Source organism: Lepidochelys kempii, chromosome 5 (genome assembly GCF_965140265.1).
Source record: "Lepidochelys kempii isolate rLepKem1 chromosome 5, rLepKem1.hap2, whole genome shotgun sequence".
NCBI lineage: Eukaryota > Metazoa > Chordata > Testudines > Cheloniidae > Lepidochelys > Lepidochelys kempii.
In genome coordinates this window covers 65,978,463-66,001,843 of record NC_133260.1, presented here as the reverse complement: position 1 = coordinate 66,001,843, position 23,381 = coordinate 65,978,463, and the positions used below count along the sequence as shown (strand labels likewise).

At 38.1% G+C, this 23,381-nt stretch overlaps 1 protein-coding gene across 11 annotated transcripts in view; it reads right to left on the bottom strand.

Moving 5' to 3' along the window:
- Window positions 1-23,381, bottom strand: part of PAM (peptidylglycine alpha-amidating monooxygenase) — a 221,095-nt gene that overhangs the window by 21,004 nt on the left and 176,710 nt on the right. For 8 of the 11 annotated variants that reach the window (XR_012158986.1, XM_073344599.1, XM_073344602.1 and 5 more), the window contains 6 exons: window positions 13,418-13,726; window positions 8,164-8,293; window positions 2,612-2,728; window positions 1,913-1,985; window positions 1,095-1,302; window positions 181-381 (listed from right to left, as the gene is read on the bottom strand). Coding sequence is in view for 10 of the 11 variants with exons in the window: in XM_073344599.1 (XP_073200700.1) it covers window positions 181-381; window positions 1,095-1,302; window positions 1,913-1,985; window positions 2,612-2,728; window positions 8,164-8,293; window positions 13,418-13,726 (1,038 nt within the window). In the remaining variant the exon portion in view is untranslated. The remainder of the gene's footprint in view (window positions 1-180; window positions 382-1,094; window positions 1,303-1,912; window positions 1,986-2,611; window positions 2,729-8,163; window positions 8,294-13,417; window positions 13,727-23,381) is intronic. The other 3 variants (XM_073344608.1, XM_073344609.1, XM_073344603.1) reach the window with 2 other exon arrangements.

Genomic DNA, 23,381 nt, shown 5'->3' with positions numbered 1-23,381 from the left:
AATGGAAAGGTAGTTTTTTTCCAAAATTAGACAGTTGCAAAAATCTATATAATTTTGAAAAAGAACAAATTTCTGGCCTAAGATATGAGATAGTCTCTTAATTAAATAATATTGTGTGTTGTGTTATTGAAGTGATTAAGCATATAACTTAAATATGAAGAACATGAAAAAAGCCATTACCTGGAATATATGAAACTGCAAATAATTCTCTTCCAAACAATTTGTGTTTGATTTCTCTTGTGAACTCTCCAGTTTCTGACCTAAAACACTGAATTCGTCCATTTTCCCTGTCTGCTACACACAGCTGACCAAACTCAGGTACCAGTGTTAAGCTGTGAGGGATTCGGAACTGGCCAGGTTTGGCTTTGCCTACTGAAGTCTCTGCAAAAGAAAATATCCAAAAAATTCGCAATCTGAAATAATCATCTTTGGCTAGAAATAGTGTTATTCTACATTGTGCAATATAACCATGGGAAAAAGAATACACGATTCTCATTCCCACCAACAGTTTAAACCTAATAAAGTAAATGGAGTTATTTTCACTTTAAACCACGATACTGAAGGGAAAAATCAGGCACAAATGTTTGTACTGAAGTTACTTACTTCACCACAAAATGCTTGACAAAGAAAAAAGTTTCATATATAATTTCTTGAGTTAAACAGGGATTTAATTATTTACAAGAATTGAAAGGACTATGCCAAAGCTTAACAAGAAGTTACCACACCTCAGAATTTTAAGTTCTTATTCAAGCAATATTTAAAAAAAATGTTTATTAAAATAGGGGCATTTTATTGATAACCTAGTAAATTCATGTGCATAGTTGTTCTGGAAGCGTACACATTCTTTTCCTTCTGCTTTTTAAAAGATGTGTTAAAAAAATCTACATATAGAACTACATATACATATAGAACTATGTATGATGGCATTCAAAAGATAAGACGACCCTGATATCCAATCAGGGCCTGTGAGCATTATTTACCACTTATTTCTGTTACAGTAATCTCAGTAAACAATTTTACATAGGCTGCATTTAATAGTTTAAGACCACAGCAGGCTCAGTAGCTAGTTAAACATCAAGAGCTTTAATCAGTACCTTCCCCCCACTGCATGGTGAACATTCCGTTTGGAGAGAACACAACAATTCGGCTGTTACAGTAGCCATCAGACACATAAATGTTGCCTGTGACTGGATCCACGGCCACATCGGTTGGTTGACAGAAGTGATTTTTGTCACTGCCTGGTTGCAAAGATCTTCCCAGGATCAATAAAGGTTCTTTATCATGTACTCCCAATTTGAACACCTTTTGTAGTCAATGGAAAACATAAGAGATTTCAAGTTATAGAAAGTGATGCATGATAGCTAGTCCAAGTATAATAGTGATTGTTTAGGGAAAGTATATAAATCTGCTCTATAGAAAGAACATTTTTACATGCACATTTATTTTATTAGGCTTTTTATATACATATCGCTTCAATGAAGAAATCCATCATCAAGAATGTAATGGCATTGATTCTGGAAAAAATCTGCATAAAATATAAATCAGCAGCAATTTCAGCCAATGAGGTAGCTGACCATTTAATACTTGTCTATACGGGGAAATTGACCAGCATAAGTTATTCTGCTATAGCAAAGTAATTATTTTAGAATTAAGTCACTTTTATTCCACAACAGTGTCCATATAAGACGTTATTCTGGAATAACTAATTCCGCTATAGCTACTCTAGTGAATTTCCCCATATGGACCAGCCTTTAGTGTATATCTTAACAGCCACAATTTAATAATTTTATTAAGCCTTTAGCAAAATATACAAACTAATTCAACTAAAAGTAATGAGATCACATACAGTACTTCCAGAAAAACACTGAAAACAGAAACATTGAACAAAACATTGTTCCAGAAAAACACATACCTGATGGAGAGCTACATCAGTGACCCAGTAGTTACCATCTTTATCTATACTCAAGCCATGTGGCAAATAAAATCTGCAAACATAAATTTAAAAGAACTGCATTTAAAAAACGAAAGTGATGTGGCAGATACTGTTACAATCCATGACTGGTCTATTATCTACATTAGTGTCTAATTTTTTTCCCAAGAGCAATTCAAGATTTTGCTCATCATCTACAAAGCCTTGTGCCCCTACTACTATCTAAGATACTGAGATACCTCTATGCCCCACTGCTGCAGTCGGTTGGAATGCTCTTGTTGTCAGCATACAGGGTTAAAGTTACAGGCAGCTGGACTTTCTTGGTAAAGGGCCCTCAACCCTGGTCCTCACATTCAATCCCTTGTGCCAACAAGGGCAGCCTTTACAATGCTCTGCCAGATACATTTGCTCCATACGAGTATTTGTTAATTTGGGTCAGTAGATGAAGGGTATTGATTGTTAGGGAGTGGAGGGAGACAATAGCAAAGTTGGTTTTCATCCATTGCCTGCTGTTCGCAATACTGGTTGATTTTTTAATTTTTTATAAATGAAACCAAATGTGAGAGAGATGATATGTGACATAAGTCTTAGAATAAAAAAATATACTGATTAAACGCTTCAGGATGAAATGTAGTATACAAGAATATAAAAGTTTGATTAATAAAAGTAAATACAACTTACAGATTTTTGCCTGTGGAATCAAGAATGTCTGCATTACTTGGGTCTATTACAAGAATTGTGTTCTGTTCAATTGGTCCAAGTCCTCTTTGTTGATAAACAAAGCTACTATCAAATGAACTATAAAGATATATTGAAATACAAAGTGAATATGTTAGACGTTTCAGTTCACAAGAAAGATACATGACTTATAGCAGAACTTTGTAGACTAATAAGGGAAAAATCTTAAATTTTCTAAGTTTTTATGCATCTTCTTATACTTCTGTATTATCACGGAAGTGTTTTGGATTGCAGCTCTTTTCACAGATGTCATTCCCAGTGACAGTGAATGTGTGTAATCAAAATGAGCAGACACAACCAAGACAATCCTGTATTTTCAATCATTGTTAAAAAAGCAAATTTCAGCTTCACTTTTTATTTTCTTTGTAATGACACAGAGAATTTTTGTTGTTTCATGCTTCTCAGAGTACTCATGAAGATAGTTGCCAAGAAAGTCTTAAACCTGAATTGTTAACTTACTGCATTAATTTATGTAAATTTTCTGTGCACTTTAATATTCTTGCCGGTGTTTATTCCAGTAACACCTACTTTCTTTTTCTACTTTTCAGAAAACGTTTGGTAGAAAAGCATGTCATACTATGTACATGTCCGCTTTCCTACAACTGCACCCCCAAAATAACTAAGTATACAGCAAGTAAATTCAAGAACAAGCAAGATTTAGTTCTGCCATCTCAACTTTTAACCCAAAATTTAGGGAGCTAAGATTTCTTAAATTCACAGAAAGTGAATTTGAGCTACTTGTACGAGGTCAAATTTCCACATGCTTAACTAAGAAGAAAGTATTAGTGTACGTATCTCTGTCCATAAATTGATTTCAAAAAGTGCTCCGCATTCAAGGAAGCTAAGCACTAACGGTACGTGCATATAAGTGGAATTCTTCAAACCAAAAATTTAATCTAATTAGGTGTAGAAAATGTAATTTAATTTTTGACTAAAATGTTTGAACATACTTGAATTACTATTACTTTTTCTTAAAAGCAGTTTCTTAGTCCCTACTGAGTTCAATCCAATTGTGATCAATACATTTTGGTAAAAAGGAAGCTACTTTACAAAGCTTCAGACATGGCTGTGAATAAAACTATTAATACGCTGTACATTACAGCATGAACGGTATAAATATTTAATGTTATGGGGAAGTTATCTGTCCACAGTTTTCCATTTGGGAAAGTGATAGACTACTCAGGTCTGTCCCACATCCATTGATTAGTTGGTTGATTTGTTTATTAAGTTTATACACAAACCACAATTAGAAAATCTTTAGGGTTATATTCCTGTGTCATTAAAATGTACATGACCTGACACTACTTGTTATATCATCATCTAGGTTTTATTTTTTGAAAGGTACCAATAAATCCCTTCCTTTTCTCATAAACGATGATGAACAGGGTGGCAGTTTCTAGAACATTCCTCTTTTTTTTCGTCCTAAACTTAGGAGCTAGAGTCCTTTGTACAGAGGCAGGGTAATTTACTATTCAGTCACTGATCAAGAGACAGACAAATGAATGACAGATACATGGAATGGATTTAAGCAGCAGGCTGCAACTTTTTTTTAATAGTGGGAGGTGCATTATGTGTCCTGTCTCCTATTCTCTCTTACCAGGGATTTAACCGGGTCCAGTGCGATGTACATGTCTCCCACCATACAACCAATAACTCAGGGCACATCTGCCTGGGCCTAAACCCCCATCCACACTGCCTGGTAGCTATTTCCTGCCTAATCTATTTGTTAAAGCCATGGAGCCAGTTGTTAGCCCCTGCATCTGACAAATGGACTTCGCTATCCCTGAAAAAAAGCTCAGGCCGAAGATATTATACATCCTTGTGTGTGATCACGGACTTTCTTCTGTTTAAATGATTTGGGAGTGGGGGAGGAAAACAGAAATATGGATCATGCTGACTAATACTAGGTCTAAAATCAAACCCATGAGGCATGATACTTAATATCATGCTAGTAAACTCTCTGTTTACTCTCAACAGACTGATTTTGCTGACAAGCATTCTGATCTAGGATCAGAGTACATCTGGAGTCCTCCATGTTATGCTGGTGGCTCTAATTCCACCCTTCATGTATTTCCATAATTACAATCCCACCTCCTTTGCTAACGATGTTGCTGATAATGCTAATAAAAAAATCCACTATTAGGAAGTGCTAAGGGCTTCTTTCTCCGAACCCTTAGTTTGTGGTAAACTGGAGCGTACAGCTGCTCCCGCAGTAGTCTGCTGTGCACTGAATACCTGGGGTAGATCCTGCTGCCATGCATTACAACTTCTGTAATGCATTTTGATCTACCCCTTCTTTGAAACTGGAATAGTTTAAAGTGCCTAGGGAACTTTTAATGCAGAGTAACAGGGTCCACACAGATAGCTAGTGTAGGATAGAATTACACCCCAGCTTGCTACAAAGTAATGTTCATACAGGCAAGCCCTAATACTGTGATGAATCAGGCATGTACTCCATCAGAAAGCAGACAAGTCACCTTTGCAGAGCACCTGATTTCCACTGTCCTAGAGAGCATAGCTCCAGAGGTCACATTCTGATTAGTATCCCTCACAGTTGTAACACTTGGCACAGCATTTTAAATTCATATTTCTAGCCTTTGCTAATTAGAAATGCAGCTTTGAGAGGCACTCAGACTACAGCAGACTTACAGTTCAAAAATCTGATTTAAATCCTGTATTACATATTTTATAAACCACATAACCAGACTGCCTTTTTCATCATAAAACTGTGAAGATACTCACTTTGATCAGTTACATAACTGACTGAACAGTTCTAATCTTTTCCACTTTGAATAGCACTTGCTTTATAAAAACAGAAAAAGCTGTTCTGTAGTGATCGCACAGACAGGGTATTTGATTCACTTAAGGAAAAATGTAAAATCACCTCAGATTCACTGAAGCAACAGATCAATTTATAAACTAACCCTGGATTATAGAGGTTAGCATTGTACAACAATATTAAACTGCCTAGTTTAGTGTTCTAAAGCAGACGGAGTTTGCATTATAAGCCATACAGACCTTTCACTCAGCTGTATTCTGCTGTCTGAGGAGCCTCCTTGTTATAGCACATATTAATAATACATGGGAACCATTTGTGCAGTGCTAAAGCTCTGCAAATTTGTGTTTGCTTCTTTCTATCTAGCATGCTGGTGAAGCACTCCATCAGTGAAAATGAATTGAACCCCAAGGCCAAGAATTCATCAAATTTATGATCTGATGAAGGTTATTATGTTCAATGAATGGCTTTGCATATTGGCAGCCAATCAGAAACATTAACTTAGTTAAGACTGATATTGAATTGTGTGTGTTTTCCTGCTTTGCTTCTTCTCCATGTTTCCTTCACCAGGCACATCTAACTCTGCATGTTTCTGTCCCAGTTCCTTCTTCCATCTCCATTGTTAGGGCTGACCTCACTTAGAATGGGCAGCATCCAATATAATGAATATGCTACATGGGACAGAAACACGTCTTCAAAGGCTGAAAGGGAGTTTTAAAACTGCTCCGTACACATACCAGACACTCATGATCATTATTGGTAGGTTCAGTTTCCAGTTGTATGTTCTGGACTTGGGGTGAATATATCACAATTGCCAAACTCTCAAAACACAAATTTCAGAAGTGACAAATGATGATAGGAGTCACACAGTAACAATAACTGCCAATTATTCTGAAATGTTTTTGATTCAACTTTTTCTTCAATGACACAAAAACCAGCATTTATTTGCATGTGTGGGAGGGGAGATGAAAAGAATAACTTCAATATAAGCTCTTACTTGAAGCCTGAATAACACAACCTATGTATGCGTCACCCTTTCAAATCACACAGTCCATGTTTATATAAACTTCAGATAGAAAGATCACTTTGAAATACTGCACAAGAGACTTAAAAGATTTATTTCTTATCCATCATAGTAGTCTATTGGCTAAAAGCTATAATCAAATGTGCTGTTTTCATTACAGGGATAGGAGACAGCTTTCTCAAGCAAAGAAGGCTATAAAATAATCTATCAAAAAGTACAAACTTTTAGAGAGACTATTAATTATGATAAAATTAAATTTCACCACAAAGATTGAAACAAACATACTCTTAAGTGTCATGTTTATGTATACATATATGTAGAACAGGTTACTTGCAAGATACATTAAGCCATGTTTAGTAGAGATGCTGTGTTTTTTTCTTCCTGAATGTTTTAAAATTTATCCATACAATTTTAATATATACATACAAAAAAGAGATAGTTACATATCACTTCAAATAACAAAATATATTAATATACTTTTCTGAATCAAGACAGAGCAGCCATATACACAAACACAACTTATTTCTTCATTATTAGTAAGGATATGATTTAGTCACGGAGGTCACGGATTCCATGACTGACTAATCTCCATGACTTCTTCGGCTTCGGCCCTCGTGGCTGCAACAGGGACTGGGGCTGTCAGCCCTTGTGGCTGCATCGGAGGCTGTCAGCCCGGCATAGCAGAGGCAGAGCCTCAACCGGGTGGCAGGGCTCGGACTTCAGTTCCCACCACCCCACCGCAATTCTTAGTAAAAGTCACGGACAGGTCGCAGGCTTCTGTGAATTTTTGTTTATTGCGTCCCACCTGTCCGTGACTTTTACTAAAAATAACCGTGACAAAATCTTAACCTTAATTATCAGTGAAACCTCCTTAGAAGTCTGAATAAAATAACTTCTTCTCATAACAAATTAGTCTTTTTCAATGCAGCAAACTGATTGCTGCCTCCTACTATTTCAAAGAGGCCACCAGCCACCATGACTGCATTTTGTTTACCTTGTTTGTGCACCACTATCAGTGCTATCAATTGTAAAATTCACACTTCTGCAGGCTAAATTCTGTTCTCAGCTGCATGCTTAAACTGATTTCAACATCAGCCCCGTGTCACAAATGCTCATTCAGGGGTAGAATTTGGCTTGAAAGACAGTAGGTGGGATTTTCAGAAGTGCTTAAGTAACTCATCAGCACCAGTCCCACTGAAAGTCAGTCACTCAGACACTTGGAAAATTCCATCCAGCGTATTGACTACCTGTTAGTTAGGACAGCAGGAGGAACTATATGGTATGTAATACCAAAATAGTGGTTTATTTTTTAATTGCTCATATTTTGCTACAAATAAGTTGCTCTTACTTTTGGGATCTCATTTTATTTCTCCCTTAAACCCCAAGCAGTGGAGAAATAGCAATTTTTGGCGTGAGAAGTTTCATGGGAGCACAAAAACACTGTGAAGTTTTATCAAATTAGTGGATCAAATTTGTTTTGGGGAAGCATTACATGACACACTAGCCTTATCTTACTGTTCTAAAGATCTAGTAACTCGGGAGACTCAAAACTATGTCATCTAACCAGTCACCCTCCCCATATCTAACTATTGTAAGCAGGAACATTCTATGTCCATTTCCTGCCTAAAGAAAATATGTTGAACAAACAGCATAGTCAACTATTTAAATATACTACTTGATAGAACATCCACTTACTTTCCATCCCACACGTGATCACCCCTGTGGAAAATAACCAGGTTATTTTTAGGGTCCAGGGCCAGCCCAGAAACCTGGCCTAGTTTGAGGTTTGCTCCAGGCCAGTCCACAGCCTCTTCTATGTGGAAATCTAAAAAAGAAATTAATGCAGTATATTAATGTGAAAATATGAAATTGGTAGAAAATTCACTGATTTATGATAGAAGGACATGCACATTTCCTTACATGCAATATTTCTATTAAATGTGTTGCCATTTGATTCCAAGCAGTAACTTTCTTATGATAAATGTATATCATGCACAAGCAGTGGCATCCTGAGCTATGAAAAATGACAGAAAAATTGAGAACCTGCCTTTGATTTTATTCTCTTCTCCATCTTAATAGCATATATATACACAGAATATTGTTTTATTATCAATTGTATGTTCCTAGTACACTGAAAGAATTAATAAAATATATACAAAATTGCTATCTCAAATAATCAGCATGTATAGTTTAGAGATAATTCTAGTAATACCACATTAGTTTGGCATTTTATTAAAATACTTTTAATGTTTTCTAGTTTAATTTTAATTGGAATGGTATCAAAAGTGGGTGACTGAGAGCAAGCAGGGCAAGCCTATCATGTTTTTCAAAACAAAAATGTTGTATAAAAAAAACACAGGGAGGAAAGAAGCAAGCAATACAAAAAATAAACAAAACAATGATGTGACCCAAACAAACTAGCAGTACCTTGCAGGATTTACTTATGTGCTTTTGGGAGTCAGTCACCTCCTTTACTATAGTCCGCATATCCTGAGATCGCGCATTACATAGTCCCAGGTAATTTACTGACAAAAAGAGCTAGAAATTATAATGAAGTATCTGAAAAGACCTAAAAAAAGGTGGGGTGGGATAGGTAAGGAGGGAATATCTGTCCTCATTTATCTCGTGACCCACTTTACATCTGAGGACACAAATATCTGGTAATTTTTACATAAGCCAGATCTGATTTTGACACTATATATCAAAAACATAGTAATATAACAAAAGAGCCATTCTACTAATTTGAGTCAGTCTCCTTGTTTGTACCAAAAAAGAAAAAGAAATGTGAAACTAGGAACATTTAAAAAATACTGGCTTTGGCCAATTTTGTTTGTGGTTTATTTATTTATTTATTTTTTTTTGCTTTTACCTCAAATTTTCTGCAGTAACAAAATGATTTCAGTACTGAAGATTTTTTTTTCCACCTTGTTCTTCAAGGAATGAAATTAAGTGAATCCAGGGACTTCTTGGCCAAAACGAAATAATTTAGAATCGCCTCTGAAATCTTTATGTCCCAAGATCTAGCATTCAACCATCTTTTGGGTCCTATATTGTCCATCACAATCCAGGTTGGATTTACAGTGTAATACATACACTACCAAAGCCATTAGTAACGACGACTATAATCTCAGAGTTAGTCATTATGATTTACACTTCCAGTGGCATCATATACACTATACTTATTTTCAAAAATGTGACGTAGCATTTTAAATTTCTAATGTAAATACTAGAGATTGATGAGTCTCTTGTATGACCCATCACTCTACTTGCAATGGTTTTGTTGCCTGAATTCCTGAGGGTAGCCAACAAAGCATAATCCATGCAGAAACCTGAGTTATGTCCTTCAGCAGTGAGATCAAGAGTGCTTTTGGTCTTGTTTGGTGTTCAGTATTGTTTATTTGTCTACATACACGCAGACATCAATAGGAAAATAAATCATATTTCTATATGACAACTGCTTCTTTAGAGGAGTATGTTTTTAAAATCCAAGTCTTTCTATTTTTATGTGAGGAAAAAGTAAGTCACTTGTAAAACGAGACAATCAGATCTGTGAAACAATATCTACTGCTTGGCTTCTGAAAGAGAAGAACAATTAGAACATTCAAGAACAGATTCACAGGGTAATGGTTTGCCATAGTTTACATTTAATTTTATTGCAGTAGTGCAGATATTAAACCCAAATATGGTATTGTAAATACCCACTTTTAAATATAAGCTCTAAAGTCATTTGAACAATTCCTTCTTGCTTAAGTTTGAAAGGAAAGATCATCCCATTACAAAATATTACAGCTGGATTTTTTCCTTCATGGAAAAATGTGATTTTTTCCATACAGGAAAATGGTAAAAAGTTTCATGAGGCAGCATTATATTAAGAAGAATATCTTAATGGCAAGTATCCACAAAGCAACACTTTGTGACGTGCTGGAAAAGTTTCTGTACACATGAACAAACAGAGAATAGCCGCTCATTTTTTCGCGTCAGAGTTTTTCTTGCTTAAAAATATTTTCTGTAGGCAGAAGGGGAGGGAAAAGGGAGATGACAGAGGAGGCTCCTCTTTCCCCAAAGGGCTTGAGTTAAATTTTCCCCTCTCATTTTCTGCATGGTATAGTTTCCCCTCAGGCAGCTGAAACCAGAACCCTGTTCTGCAGACTAGGCCACTGAGAACATCAGAATGAAGAAGGAAAATAAAAAATAAAACTTAAAACTCTTTAAAATTTTTTTGCAGGGTGGGGTGAGGTGTCCCTGAAGCACTTCTTTTCCTTCTCACACTTCTTTTTACTGGTTCTGTCATTGAGCCTGAGGGAGCTCAAGGTGAAAAAGGCCCCACCCATACATGTCTCCCTCACTCTCAACAAGATCTATTGCTCAGTCACATCTTGATTCCATTTCTTCTCCCCCAAAGCCTTGTTCTTTTGGTGCACTTTCAAGTAATCAAAATCAAAAGAAGTTTAGCACAGCAGGGGAAAATGAAAATAGCAAGGAAATAAGTTACCACACATAAGATTACTGAACTAGATAACACAGTTTGGCCAGCCAGTGTGGACAGAGCCAAATCATGTTATAACTGGGTTTAAGTTGATATTTTCAACTCTAGGTGTGTCTCTTTCTCTCTGCGTAAGCCACTGTTGAAAGGTCTAAGTAGATGGGTTGAGAGACTTTTACAACTTGAGTGTGGAGAAACAAGAAAGAACAAATATGTTATATAGGGATTAAAATTACATAGATCTCTCACGCAGCACAGTTTTTGACATGGAACTAAGATAATAAATTTGATCACATTTGCAAGAATCAACAAATTAAGAGTCAAGGACAAACATCTCGGAGCCTGGTTTTGTCTTCCACCTTCCATTTGCTGTGCGACTCTTGACTACTTCATCTCAGAGGAGCATCCAAGTCAGAGCGCTCGAGGTATTCTTCACTTGCAGATAGCAATTCATTGTATCCAAGACCAATGTTGGAAACAACACAACTTCTCTAGTTTGCACAGAACATGGGAGCCAGCTTCTCAGTGGTGTAAAGCCATTGTGAGTACATCACTCTGCATCCTCCATTGGCTCAGCTCCAAATCTACTTGTTTTGCCAGTTCAGGGTCTTAGTTATAATCTTCAAAGCCATCAATGGTTCAGGATCCAGCTATATCAACCACCACATCTCCATCCACAACACACCAAGATAGCTGCACTTTTAGATAATGCAGATAGATTCATAGATTCCAAGGTTGAAAGGGACCAGTCTGATCATCTAGTCTGACCTCCCGTATAACACAGGACATACATTTTTCCCTAAGTAACTACAGCCCATCTTTTAGAAAAACATTGTATTGCATTTAAAAAGGGTCAGTGATGGAGAATCCACAACAACCCCTCGGTAAATTGTTCCAATGGTTAACTACTCTCACCATAAGAAGTTTAAGCCTTATTTCCTGTCTGAATTTGTCTAGCTTCAGCTTCCAACCACTGACCCATGTTATACCTTTCTCTGCTAGACTGAAGAGCCCATTATTAAATATTTGTTCCCCCTGTAGATATCTATGGACTGTAATCATGTCACCCCTTAACCTTCTCTTTGTTAAGCTAAATAAATTGAGCTCTTTGAGTCCATTAATATAAGGCAGGTTTCTAATCCTCTAATCATTCTTGTGACTCCTTTTTGAACCCTCTCCAATTTAGCAACATCTTTCTTGAAGTGTGGGCACCACAACTGAACACAGTATTCCAGCAGCAGATGCATCAGTACCAACTATAGATGTAAAATAACTATTGAATTTTCCATGCACTAGCACCAGTTGAACTTCACTGTCTGTAATGGTGCTATTCCTGATTTACACTTGTATATGGGAGAAGAAAATCAGGGCCATAACAGTGAACACTCCTCATCCTTTCCTCCCTGCCTCTCTTGCCTATAACTGTGGCTGTATTTCATTTAAAAGCAAGTAGCAACACCTAATACTAGAAGTCCATATCTCTGGTAGTCTATTAAATATTAAATCCTGTATTTAGCAATTATTACACTGTATTTGAACTGCATGTGAGCAGAAAGCATTCCATGCTCATATTTTAAATTGCAAATAAAAATCAAATGGATGATGAATAATTTATGTTTGTAAGGAAAATGTATTTGGAAACAGCAAGCTGGCTGTTTGCAACATAAAGGCAGCCTGGGCTGCTACAGCTCACACACACCAATGGCTGCCATGCATACATAACAGATACCCTTCACATGCTGTATTATCTGCCTTTCCACATTAGCGAGACTAAACACAATCAATATCACAGAGACCACAACACAAGAAAAACAAATATGCTTTTATGGTTTTTGCTGTCATAGAAACCTGATGGGAACGAGTTTTAATCTGCTAATTAGAGTAGCCAATCCTGGTTTGAAATAAAGAAATAACTATTGACTTTCTGGACTATTCCTCAATAATAACTACTTTTCTTCATTTAGGGGAAAATAGTTAGTGGAACTACAAGAAATAGAGCTTGTAAAATCTTGATGTTTTACAAGTCAAGTCAGCTGAAAAAAAGTCAACAAGGGTGTGAAGATCGCCCCCATTAGTCATTTCAATGAAGCCAGTTGCAAAAGGGAAAAATAAAACACTTGAATTCACTACTATATCCATATTTGTTTACATCTATTTAGCAGAATGCCAAATTAACCACAATTTGTTCAACTCTCAATGTTTCAATTTAACAGCCCCAAAAGTGAACTATTTGGATCTGATTATTCTAACTCAATTTTTCCAGTACACTATAGCCTTTTGTGATAATGGGAGGGAAAAGTTTATGATTTATATATCATCGAGAGATGTAAAAAGACACTTTTCATCATTAGATATTTTTGTGAAAGTATTTCAAGCATCAACTGATATTCCCTTCAGATTTTGCTAATGTGGATCACAGCTCTTACTTTGCAGTAGTACATTACTTAAAATGAACCCCTAACCCACCTCCAGTATGTTCTTTTTCCGAGCTTCCCTCACCATGCTGTAAAGAGACATGCCTGTTCTCTGGTGGCCTCAAGGTGGATTCTAGTCTGTGAAATTTGTGAATTCTGTTTCTGGCGAGACTAGTATTGGCCCTTTCATCGTGATTTGTAACCTCTCTGGCATCAAACCAGCCAAGATCCTTCTTTTGGACTACATTAGCAATCTCAGCTACAAGATCTGATTCTGCTTTTTCGGTAGGGTTATACTTATGCACATGAACAACATCTTCCCTTTCTCCTAGCAGCTTGGAAATGAGTGAATAGAAATCACCTGTACAGAAAAGAGAAAAGATAAGGGGGAGGGGGGAGGAGATTATAATAGATTATAAAGTTTTCTACAGTTTTAGCAAACTACAGTAATATAAAAAAGTATTCATACTTTTCATACTCAAATCATTGATATGGCTAGTGCATGAAGGAACTGTTTTCAGTCTTTCATAAATTTTAATGAAGAAAGCCTATGGCATGAAGAGATACCAACCCTTTATTAGCCTTAATTTACATAATAATGTCCAATTTTTCCTGACATTTCAGGACCAAAAAAGAAAACATCACCTCTCTAAAGATGTTCGTAGGAACAAAGGAATGCGTCCATGATTTCAACAAGAATTTCAGTAAAGGATATCTACAGAGCACTCTGCTGGATTCAGAAGCCAGAGTACTGCAGACTTATAAAAGAAAGATGAGAATTCTGTAGTCTTGTCAATGTTATCATTTCTGAAATCAATAATGATAATAGGCATACCTTTCAAAATACCTTTTTTTTTTTTAAAAAAAAAGTATTATTGCTTAAGAAGCCCAGGCTACAAGAAAGAAAACCTAATCTGCAATAATTTCAACATAACGTGCTGCAGAAAGCAGACTCACTAGCTACTAGATATATTTACAAACAATTTTTAATTAGACATAGTAGCATTCTTCAGTCCATTCCTGCAGATTGCAGAAGACTCCTTCCCAAAAATCACTCCCCAAGCAAACAGGAAGCAGTTGTACCTACAGTATTATAACAAATCAGCATGCTTTCCCATAACCTACCATGCCTGTATCAAGTTCTAGAATGTTGGTCCAAGAACACAGAAAAAGAAAAATTAACCTATGTGTAAAATGTAGATTTTTTTTTTTTTGGCCAAAAATCAGTTAACCACACTGATTTATGTTTAATCTTGTAAACAGACTTAAAATGGTAACAGTGGGAGCTATCCTTAGGGATTCTGCTGCTCTAAGCCAAACTAGCCTATATATACTCTACCAGCTTGCAGTCACCCACACAATAACTGAACATTTTGCTGCTCTAAGCAAATGTCAGTTCTGTCTGTATGTTAGAGCCAGAGGGGAACAGAAATTCAACAAACAAATTATGCTTCTAATTTGTGGTAAATATATAGTGATTTCATTTCATTCTACGTACACCTAATGAGGAGATAAGTTATGATTAAGGAATTTATGATTTAATTTTTAAATTACACTCAGAGTACCATATACATTTTTTAAAAAGTTTTATATTAAGTATTAGGAAGTCAGAATGATAACTAAGTTTCACCTCATTCACTGATAATTCATGATCATTAACTTGGTATGGGGGAAATTAAGTCTTTCAAAAAAACCCTAAGAGATTCTGTCAGGTTTATAAATGGTCCTGGTTCAATGATTTCAACTAGGCTTCCAATCTCTGGCCTTCAAAGAGGAATATCCCAGGTGAAAACTTCTGTTGGATAATAATTGCTGAAGTAATAGGGCCAATTTCAGCAAAACGAACAAAGCAAATTAGACCTGAACAAAATTTGTTATGCCATCTCTGCTAGTATGCCTCATAAAACCTATTCTAAATGGCAGTCTACTGCTAAATTCAACTAACCTGTCCAAATGCAGATTTACAAACCAACAACCCCAGACATTTAAAAACACACTTCTATAATCAGCTTTGCCTACAATATATATTTATTCTTCCTCAGGGTCCATTTGGGTTTGTAGCTGGGGCAGTTAGCACGGGCCGCCATTCCCATTGCCTGCGCTACTGCAGCTACACTACTATTTTTGTCCATCACATTGTACTCTGTGAAGGGGAGAAGGACTCAGGTTGCTGGATTCTTAGGCAAACAGAAAGGAGGGCTTTATTTCTGACTAAAAGGCAGCCCCGTCAGCACAGTCCTAATAATTCTGAATCACATTTGAGCAGCTCTCTTTTCATTTTAGTTTTTGCTCTGCAGCAGGGATTGCCTGGAGCAGCAGTTCTCCATCAGGGGTCTGAGGTCCCCTGTGGGGGACTACAAGCAGATTTAAGGGGATCTGCCAAGCAGGGCTGGAATTAGACTCACTGAGGCTCAAGGCAGAAAGCCGAAGCCCCACTGCCCCAAGCTCAGCCACCCGGGCCTGAGCAGCTTCGCTTCCTGGGGTCCCCTGTGGCATGGGGTCCTGGGGTCAATTGCCCTGTTTGCTTCCTCCTACTGATGGCCCTAGCACAGGTGTACCATGGAGTTTTTATAGCATGCTGGGGGTGGGAGGGGCCTCAAAAAGAAAAAGGTTGAGAATCCCTGGCCTGGAGCAAGCCTACTTGCACCTATTGAGGCTCTGGGGGAATGGGCAGACGCAGTGGAGACAGAACTGGAACTGTCTGGGTCTTCAGAGACTTTGACACACCCTCTTCTTGTCAGTGACTAACAGGACTACTTATACCTCTAAAGCTACTAATAGGGTGAAGGCCTGCTGCATGGAATCAATATGAGGATCTGTGGATCTGACTATGAAAGAGAAAGATTTAACAGGAGAGCAAACAAACATCCAGCAGTGATTGAGAGAGAATCCTTGAGACATGGCCATGTGGTCTGAGGAGATACAACAAAAAGGCCAATCTAGTAAGCAAGAATTGTATTTAAGAGAGTGCTGGGGAAAGGTATGTCAAACAGTCTAAGGGAAAGAAGCACCTGTCTGAGAAAGAAAAATTAAAGAATCCTGGGGAAAAGGGGTTGGGTAAAAAAATCTGTGTCGGAGAGGTTACAGGTTTTTTGAAGGAGGGAGAAGGGCAGGAGAGATCTTGGTGGATCAGTAAATTATCTGGATCACTACTGGTAGTTGGCATATCAATTATCATGCTTATCGCCAAAAACAGCCAGGTCAATAGGTCTCTAGTGGGCCTATGCAGCAGCCTTAGCATAACTAAGCCAGAAGGCATACGTGTGTGAGCGACCACAAGAAGGGAGTCTTTCCCTGCATCCTTCCTGAAAAGATCTCTGTTGAAACTGTTGAGGAAAGTGGTTTTAGAAAAGAAGGAAGCTTATCTATATTTGCCCTCGGAGGTGTTTGTCAAGACCCTCAAGCATGTGGACTTCACAAAAACACATCTGTCTAATTAATAGTCTCAGGAAACCCCTTGCTTAACCTTTGAAATTGCTTACTTGACCAGTTTTCTTGATTAATATGTTATTGTCGTACTAACACGATAAATAAGGGGGGAGAAGTTTGGGCTAGTTGGATCACCTCATGGACACATCTGAGGATCCCCAATGGCAGACAGAAGAAAGGCCATCAGATGTCTGTCGTTCTACCACTTTAAAACCATGCCAGACTTTGGTAATTATTGAGGGTTGGAGTGTTTTTACTACCCTGTTGTAGATATGTGTTAAGTGCTTGAGCTAAACACAGTGTAGCTTTAAGTAAGAGCACTCTTGTATGCACTGCTTGTGTCATCCATCTGTCAGCTGAATGGCTGTGTCCCCATTGATTTATTTCCTGCCACTGCCTTGCCAAGAGTAAAAGTTACCAAGAGCTTTATGTTCAGAAAACCCCAGGTTACAATATGGCTATATATGAAAGAGATTTTAATGAATTTGTATTCCAGTCAGACTTAATCCATGTCATTGCCCATGCTACTCAATTTGAGACTACATTTACTAAAATATATTTTTGCAATCTTCAGATTCACAGTTTCTTTTAAAAATCTAGCTTTTCTATTTTTTAGAACAAAAAAGTGACCTTCATGTTATGAAATGTGATAAGCCAGCTGCATCCACTTAATTATTTTCCTTAATATAAAATCAGGTATCATTCTAATAAAAAAATATTTTCCTTGACAATGTGGTTCTCATTTGTGTCATGATTTTACTGGAATATATCTTCACTTATATCTGTAGTTTTATGATTGGTAACTGCTGCTGGACAGTCTTTTGAATGTTACAGAAAGTAAAGTCCCTAAACAGTTAAACACAACATTACTTCACAAACCACATAAGCCTAATGGCAAATCCAGTGAAGACTGAGGATATGTTTACACTGGCAAGTTTCTGTACCACAAGTTATACCACTTTTATTAAAACGCTGGAATTAAACCGCTGTTGTGTGTCCACACTGTGCTCCTTGTAATGCTGGAGTACATCCACAATAGCAGCTCTTGCAATGGCAAAGACAGCAGTGCATTGTGGTAGCTATCCCACTGTACAACTGGCCACGCGGTGCTTTGAGAAGGGTTTGCAATGGTGCAGGCACAAGTCACAGGATGCCCATGAAACCTGCATCATATTACATTGCCAGCTGCTTTTCAACTGAAGTGTGTGTGTGGGGGGGGGGGGGGGAGTGTGTGTGTGTGTGTAGGAAGGGGAGAGAGAGACTGTGTTCTGGGGGACAGAGAGTGTGTCAGCATGCTGTCATGTATTTTCAGACAGTGGCAGGAAGCAATCAGTCCTGAGGCAGGGGGAGGGGGAAACCTTGACATCAGTCCCCGCCTCCCCCCCCGGGCGCTCTCTCTCTCTCTCTCTCTCTCACACCTGTCTCTGTGTTCAACAGCACGAGCATTCCACATTAATGGTTTGCTTTGTGTCCTGGAGCAGATCAGCACAGCACGCAACGGCTGTCAGAAACGGTGCTTTGAAAGGGGAGGGGTGCATGCGTTCAGGGCAGCAGAGTTCAAAACAGTGAGCAGAGCAGTCACTTGAGGCATTATGGGACAGCTCTGGTGGCCAATTACAGTGCAGAAAGCAATCAAACGTCTGCACTGGCAATAGAGCACTGGAGCCTCTGCTCAAATAGCCTTACGACTGTCATCAAGGTGGTTTTTTTTTGCAGTGCTGCAACTGAGGAGTTTCTGCGCACAAAGTGGCCTGGCAGCGTGTACATGTCTGCAGTTTGAGGGTAAAAAGTTGCTTTACTGCGCAGAAACTTGCCAGTGTAGACAAGCCCTGAAACATCCCATTTAAACTGAGTACTTGTTTTATTACTCTCTCTCTGCTCCTGGAATATGCAGTCTATTCCTACTCCCATGACTTTCTCTGCTCTAATTCTCTCTTGGATCACTGGCAGTCTGGTTTCTCCCCTTTCTGCTACACTGAAAAGGTATTTGCCAAGGCCATCAACAATCTTCTTCTGATCTAATCAAAGGACTTCTCTGTTTTCATCTTCCAGCAGCCACTTTCAGCATTGTCAATCAGCATCGCATTTCTGAGCATAATGCCATCATGTAAAGTCCTGGTTCTTGTCCTCCTTTAACTCCAGCATTTTTCAGTGACTCCACCTCCTCAGGGTTAGATCAGTCCTCCTCCCCCTTTCTCCCCATACTCTGTCTAGCGGTCCTCAGATATCACCTCTAGACCGAAGACTCCTAAAAATCCTTCAGCCTCTCAGACCTACACCTCTCTATCCATCATTTAATTCAGGGTGTCTCAGATCAACTCAGGTTCAGAACGGTGGAACCTGAACTTTTTCTTCCCTTTCAAGCCTCCCTCTTTCTGCATCAATATCAATAATTCCACTATTCTCCCTGTCATCCGATTTGTAACCTCTATACTATATTGAGCACCTCTCTCCTCCTTTGCCCCTGATCCAGGCTGTCTCTAAGTAATAGTGCCATTGAGTTCTTCCTCTGCTACATCGTTTATAAGATCCAGAACTGCACTAAGAAGTTCAGGCAGCCTGAACAATGTATTTCTAGCAATCCCAAAATACCATTGTGTGCAAGAATTATATACAAAAAAATTACATTAAAATATTTTAAGATTACATTTAAGTCAGGCATTGAAAAGTTAGGAAAGGTCAGAATTAATGTTGCTTGTGCTACCTTAATTCGTCCCCCATGTGCATTATGATACAGTCTTTAATTATCTGATCACACGTTATTTTTCCACAGGAACCCCTGCATCATTCTGTGAATGAGGAGCTATTTAATAGCTCTTTGTACCCTCCTCATTTAGTGTGTGGCCTCAGGCCTTATTTACTGCACACTATCCAAACCCTAACTGAATAAAAAAAACTATTAATTTTGTCCTGGGTGTCTCACCATTGTATAAATGTTTTACAAACATTAAAAACTATCTGTACAACACACCTGTGAGATTGGGGGTATTACTATCACTGTTTTACAGATGGAGAACCGAGGCACAGAATAATGAAGACAAAATTGGCAAAAAAATTATCCACTAATTTTGGGTGGTCAACTTGAAACACCAGACACTGATTTTTCAGAATACTTATCATTATATAACACAGAATATGTTCAAAGCACACGTCCAATCATTTCAACTGCGTTGTAAGGGCTCAGCACTTCTGCAAATTTGGCCCCGGGTGTTTCATGTTGGGCACCAGAACACACAGTTAGTGTGAGGAACACAAAATTAGTGACCGTCTACAAAAAATCTGATTTATGTGACTTGCCCAGCATCTCACAGGAACTCTGTGGCAGAGGCAGGGATACAATCCATTTCTCCAGGGTGGCACAGAACTGCCTTAACCATGAGACTGTTCTTTCTCTCACTGCAACCCTCTGCCTTATTCACTATACACCTTCCAACTTCTGCAACAAATGAAGCAGGGTCCTTCACTACACAACCCTGGTTCAGCCCCAGAGCAGATCCAGCCTGTGCACTGAATGAAGCAGGAGTCCTGTGGGGAAAATAAGATGTGGTCATGTAATTAAAGACTATTATAATGCATATGCACAGTGGGGCTTAATTAAATTTGCAGGGCAACCTTCATTCTGGAATATCCTAACTTTTGAATGCTTGACTTTGCAACCGCAATGTTCTTTTAAATGAAGGAGGGAGAGGGAAGTATGTAATTTCCTAATTTAAAAAAAATTGAAAAAACCCCAATTTAGAACCATACAGACTCCCAACTTGGGTCACTAGCAGGGTCGGACCTTTAGATCCACAGCACAGACCTCTGCTATTTGATCTAAGGGAATAACTGATAGCAGTGGTAGGTTGCCGTCCCCTATGTGGATCAGCCATTAAAAGGGGCTGAGACACATGCTTTCCCAAGGGATTTCACAGATACTTGCTGACAGCAGAAGAACAGTGAGATTGAGGAATCTCAGGTTCAGTTTCAGGTGTAGGGTAAGAGGTACTATATGAATGAAATATTTACAGTACTAGATTCCTTAGGCCCAGACACAGGGACACTTCTTTCTAAACTGTTGGTGCCCATTAAACATTAATGCTGATTACTAAAATGAAAAAAAAAACACATTTAACTTCTTTATATATATATATATATATATAAAATTCTGCAACAAAACCATAACTAATCTAATGTCTTCCCTCAGTCTCTCTGGTTTATTTACTTTAAATCAATTAACAGTTCACAGTAGCTTTTCCAGTGAAAGATTTTTTCACAACAATATTTTGACACCAATATTGGACTCAGAGATCAAATATTTCTTCCTTTCTGTTTTTCTTCTTTCAGCACACACTGTTTCAAAGGAAACTTTTCCCTTTGTGATTAAATTGGATACACAAAAAATGAGAGAGCTTCCCATTACTAGAAGGATGGCCTGGAATCATGAGCTTTAAATTTGTAATCCAAGCCATGGCAGTTTGATAAACTACCACCTGTATCTGACTATTCTGTTAGGAAACAAATTCTGTAACTGTCATTCATCAGGCTTCCTACAGCTTTCTGGAGTATTCAGAATTGCAGTTGATAGATGCGTTCACTAAGTAAGCGATACCTTGCTGCTTTTTTTAAGCTAAGGGCTGGGGAAAGCTGACAGGTGTGGAGGAACACATGGTTTGGATAGTGTCATCCTTTAGGGAATGATTTATTAAAGGGGATAATGTATGTCCTAGTAAAAAGAAGAGGATAGAATTTGCTAATGTACAAGTAGGAACTGAAGAGAAACAGTCAAATGAAAGAGTCCCATTCAATTACATCACATGAACATGCTTGTATATAAGTACTAGAAGTCTAAATACTAAGATGAGTGAACTTGAGTGCCTGGTATTAAATAAGGATATTGATATAATAGGCAACACAGAAACTTGGTGGACTGACAATAATCTATGGGATATGGTAATACCAGGGTACAAAATACATAGGAATGACAGAGTAGGTCATGCTGGTGGCGGAGTAGCCAGTATATGTGAAAGAAAGCATAGAGTTGAATATAGTAAAAATCTTAAATGACTCAAACAGTACCACAGAATCAATATGGTCAGAAATTCCAAGCTTGAATAACAACAGTATAGTAGTAGGTATACACTACCAACCACCTGACCAGGATGGTAATGGTGATTGTGAAAGGCTCAAGGAGATTAGAGAGGCTACAAAAACAGAAAACCCAATAATAATTAGGGATTTCAACTATTCCCATATTAACTCAGAACATGTCACCTCAGGATGGGATGCAGAGATAAATTTTTTAAACACTAATGATGGCTCCTTGCAGTCTGGGAACCCACAAGGGGAGAGCCAATTCTTGATTTAGTCCTAAGTGGTGCACAGGGTCTGGTCCAAGAGGTGCATATAGTTCAACCGCTCGGTAATAGCAACCATAATGTAACTAAATTGAACATCCTTGGAGGGGACGCACACCAAAGAAATCCCCACAGCAGCATTTAAGTTGAAAAAGGAGAACACAAAAATGAGGAGTCTAGTTAAATGGAAATTAAAAGGAACAGTCACAAGAGTGAAATGCCTGCAAGCTGCATGGAAACTTCTTAAAAGCACTACAATAGAGGCTCAAACTATATGTACCCCCTGCACCCACCCCAAAAAAAAAAGGCAGTATGAGGACCAAAAAAATTGCCACCATGGCAACCAGAGTAAATTAGGCAGTTAGACACAAAAAGACATCTTTTAAAAATTGAAAGTCAAATCCTACTAATTAAATAGAAAGGAACAAACTCTGGCAAATCAAGTGTAAAGGTACAAAAATGAATGGCACATATTTTTAAAAGTACAACAGAAGCAGGAACAAAATCAGTGGGGCCACTGGACACTCAAGGTAGTAAAAGAGCACTCAAGGAAGACAAGGACATTGCGGAGAACCTAAATGAATTCTCTGCATCAGTTGTCACTGCAGAGGATGAAGTTTCCCATACCTGAGCCATTCTTTTTAGGTGACAAATCTGGGGAACTCTCTCAGATTGAGGCATCAGTAGATGTGGTTTTGGAAAAATTGATAATTAAACAGTAATAAGTAACCAGAACCAGATGGTATTCACCCAAGAGTTTTGCAATTTCAGAACTATTAACTGTGGTACGTAAGCTATCACTTAAATCAGTCTCAGTACCAGATGACTGGAGGATAGCTAATGAAACACTGATTTTTAAGAAAGGCTTCATAGGCAATCCTGGCAATTACAGGCCAGTAAGCCTAACTCAGTACCAGGCAAACTGGTTGAAACCATAGTAAAGAGTAGACTTATCAGATACACAGATGAACACAATATGTTGGGGAAGAGTAAACATGTCTTTTGTAAAGGGAACTCATGCCTCACCAATCTATTAGAATTCTTTGAGGGAGTCAACAAATTGTAGACAAGGTTGATCCAGTGGATAGAGTGTACTTGACTTTCACAAAGCCTTTGATAAGGTCCCTCACCAAAGTAGGCAGTCGTGGGATAAGAAGAAAGGTCCTCTCAGTATCAGTAACTGATTAAAAGATAGGAAACAAAGAGTAGGAATAAACAGTCGGTTTTCACAGTGGAGACAGGTAAATAGTG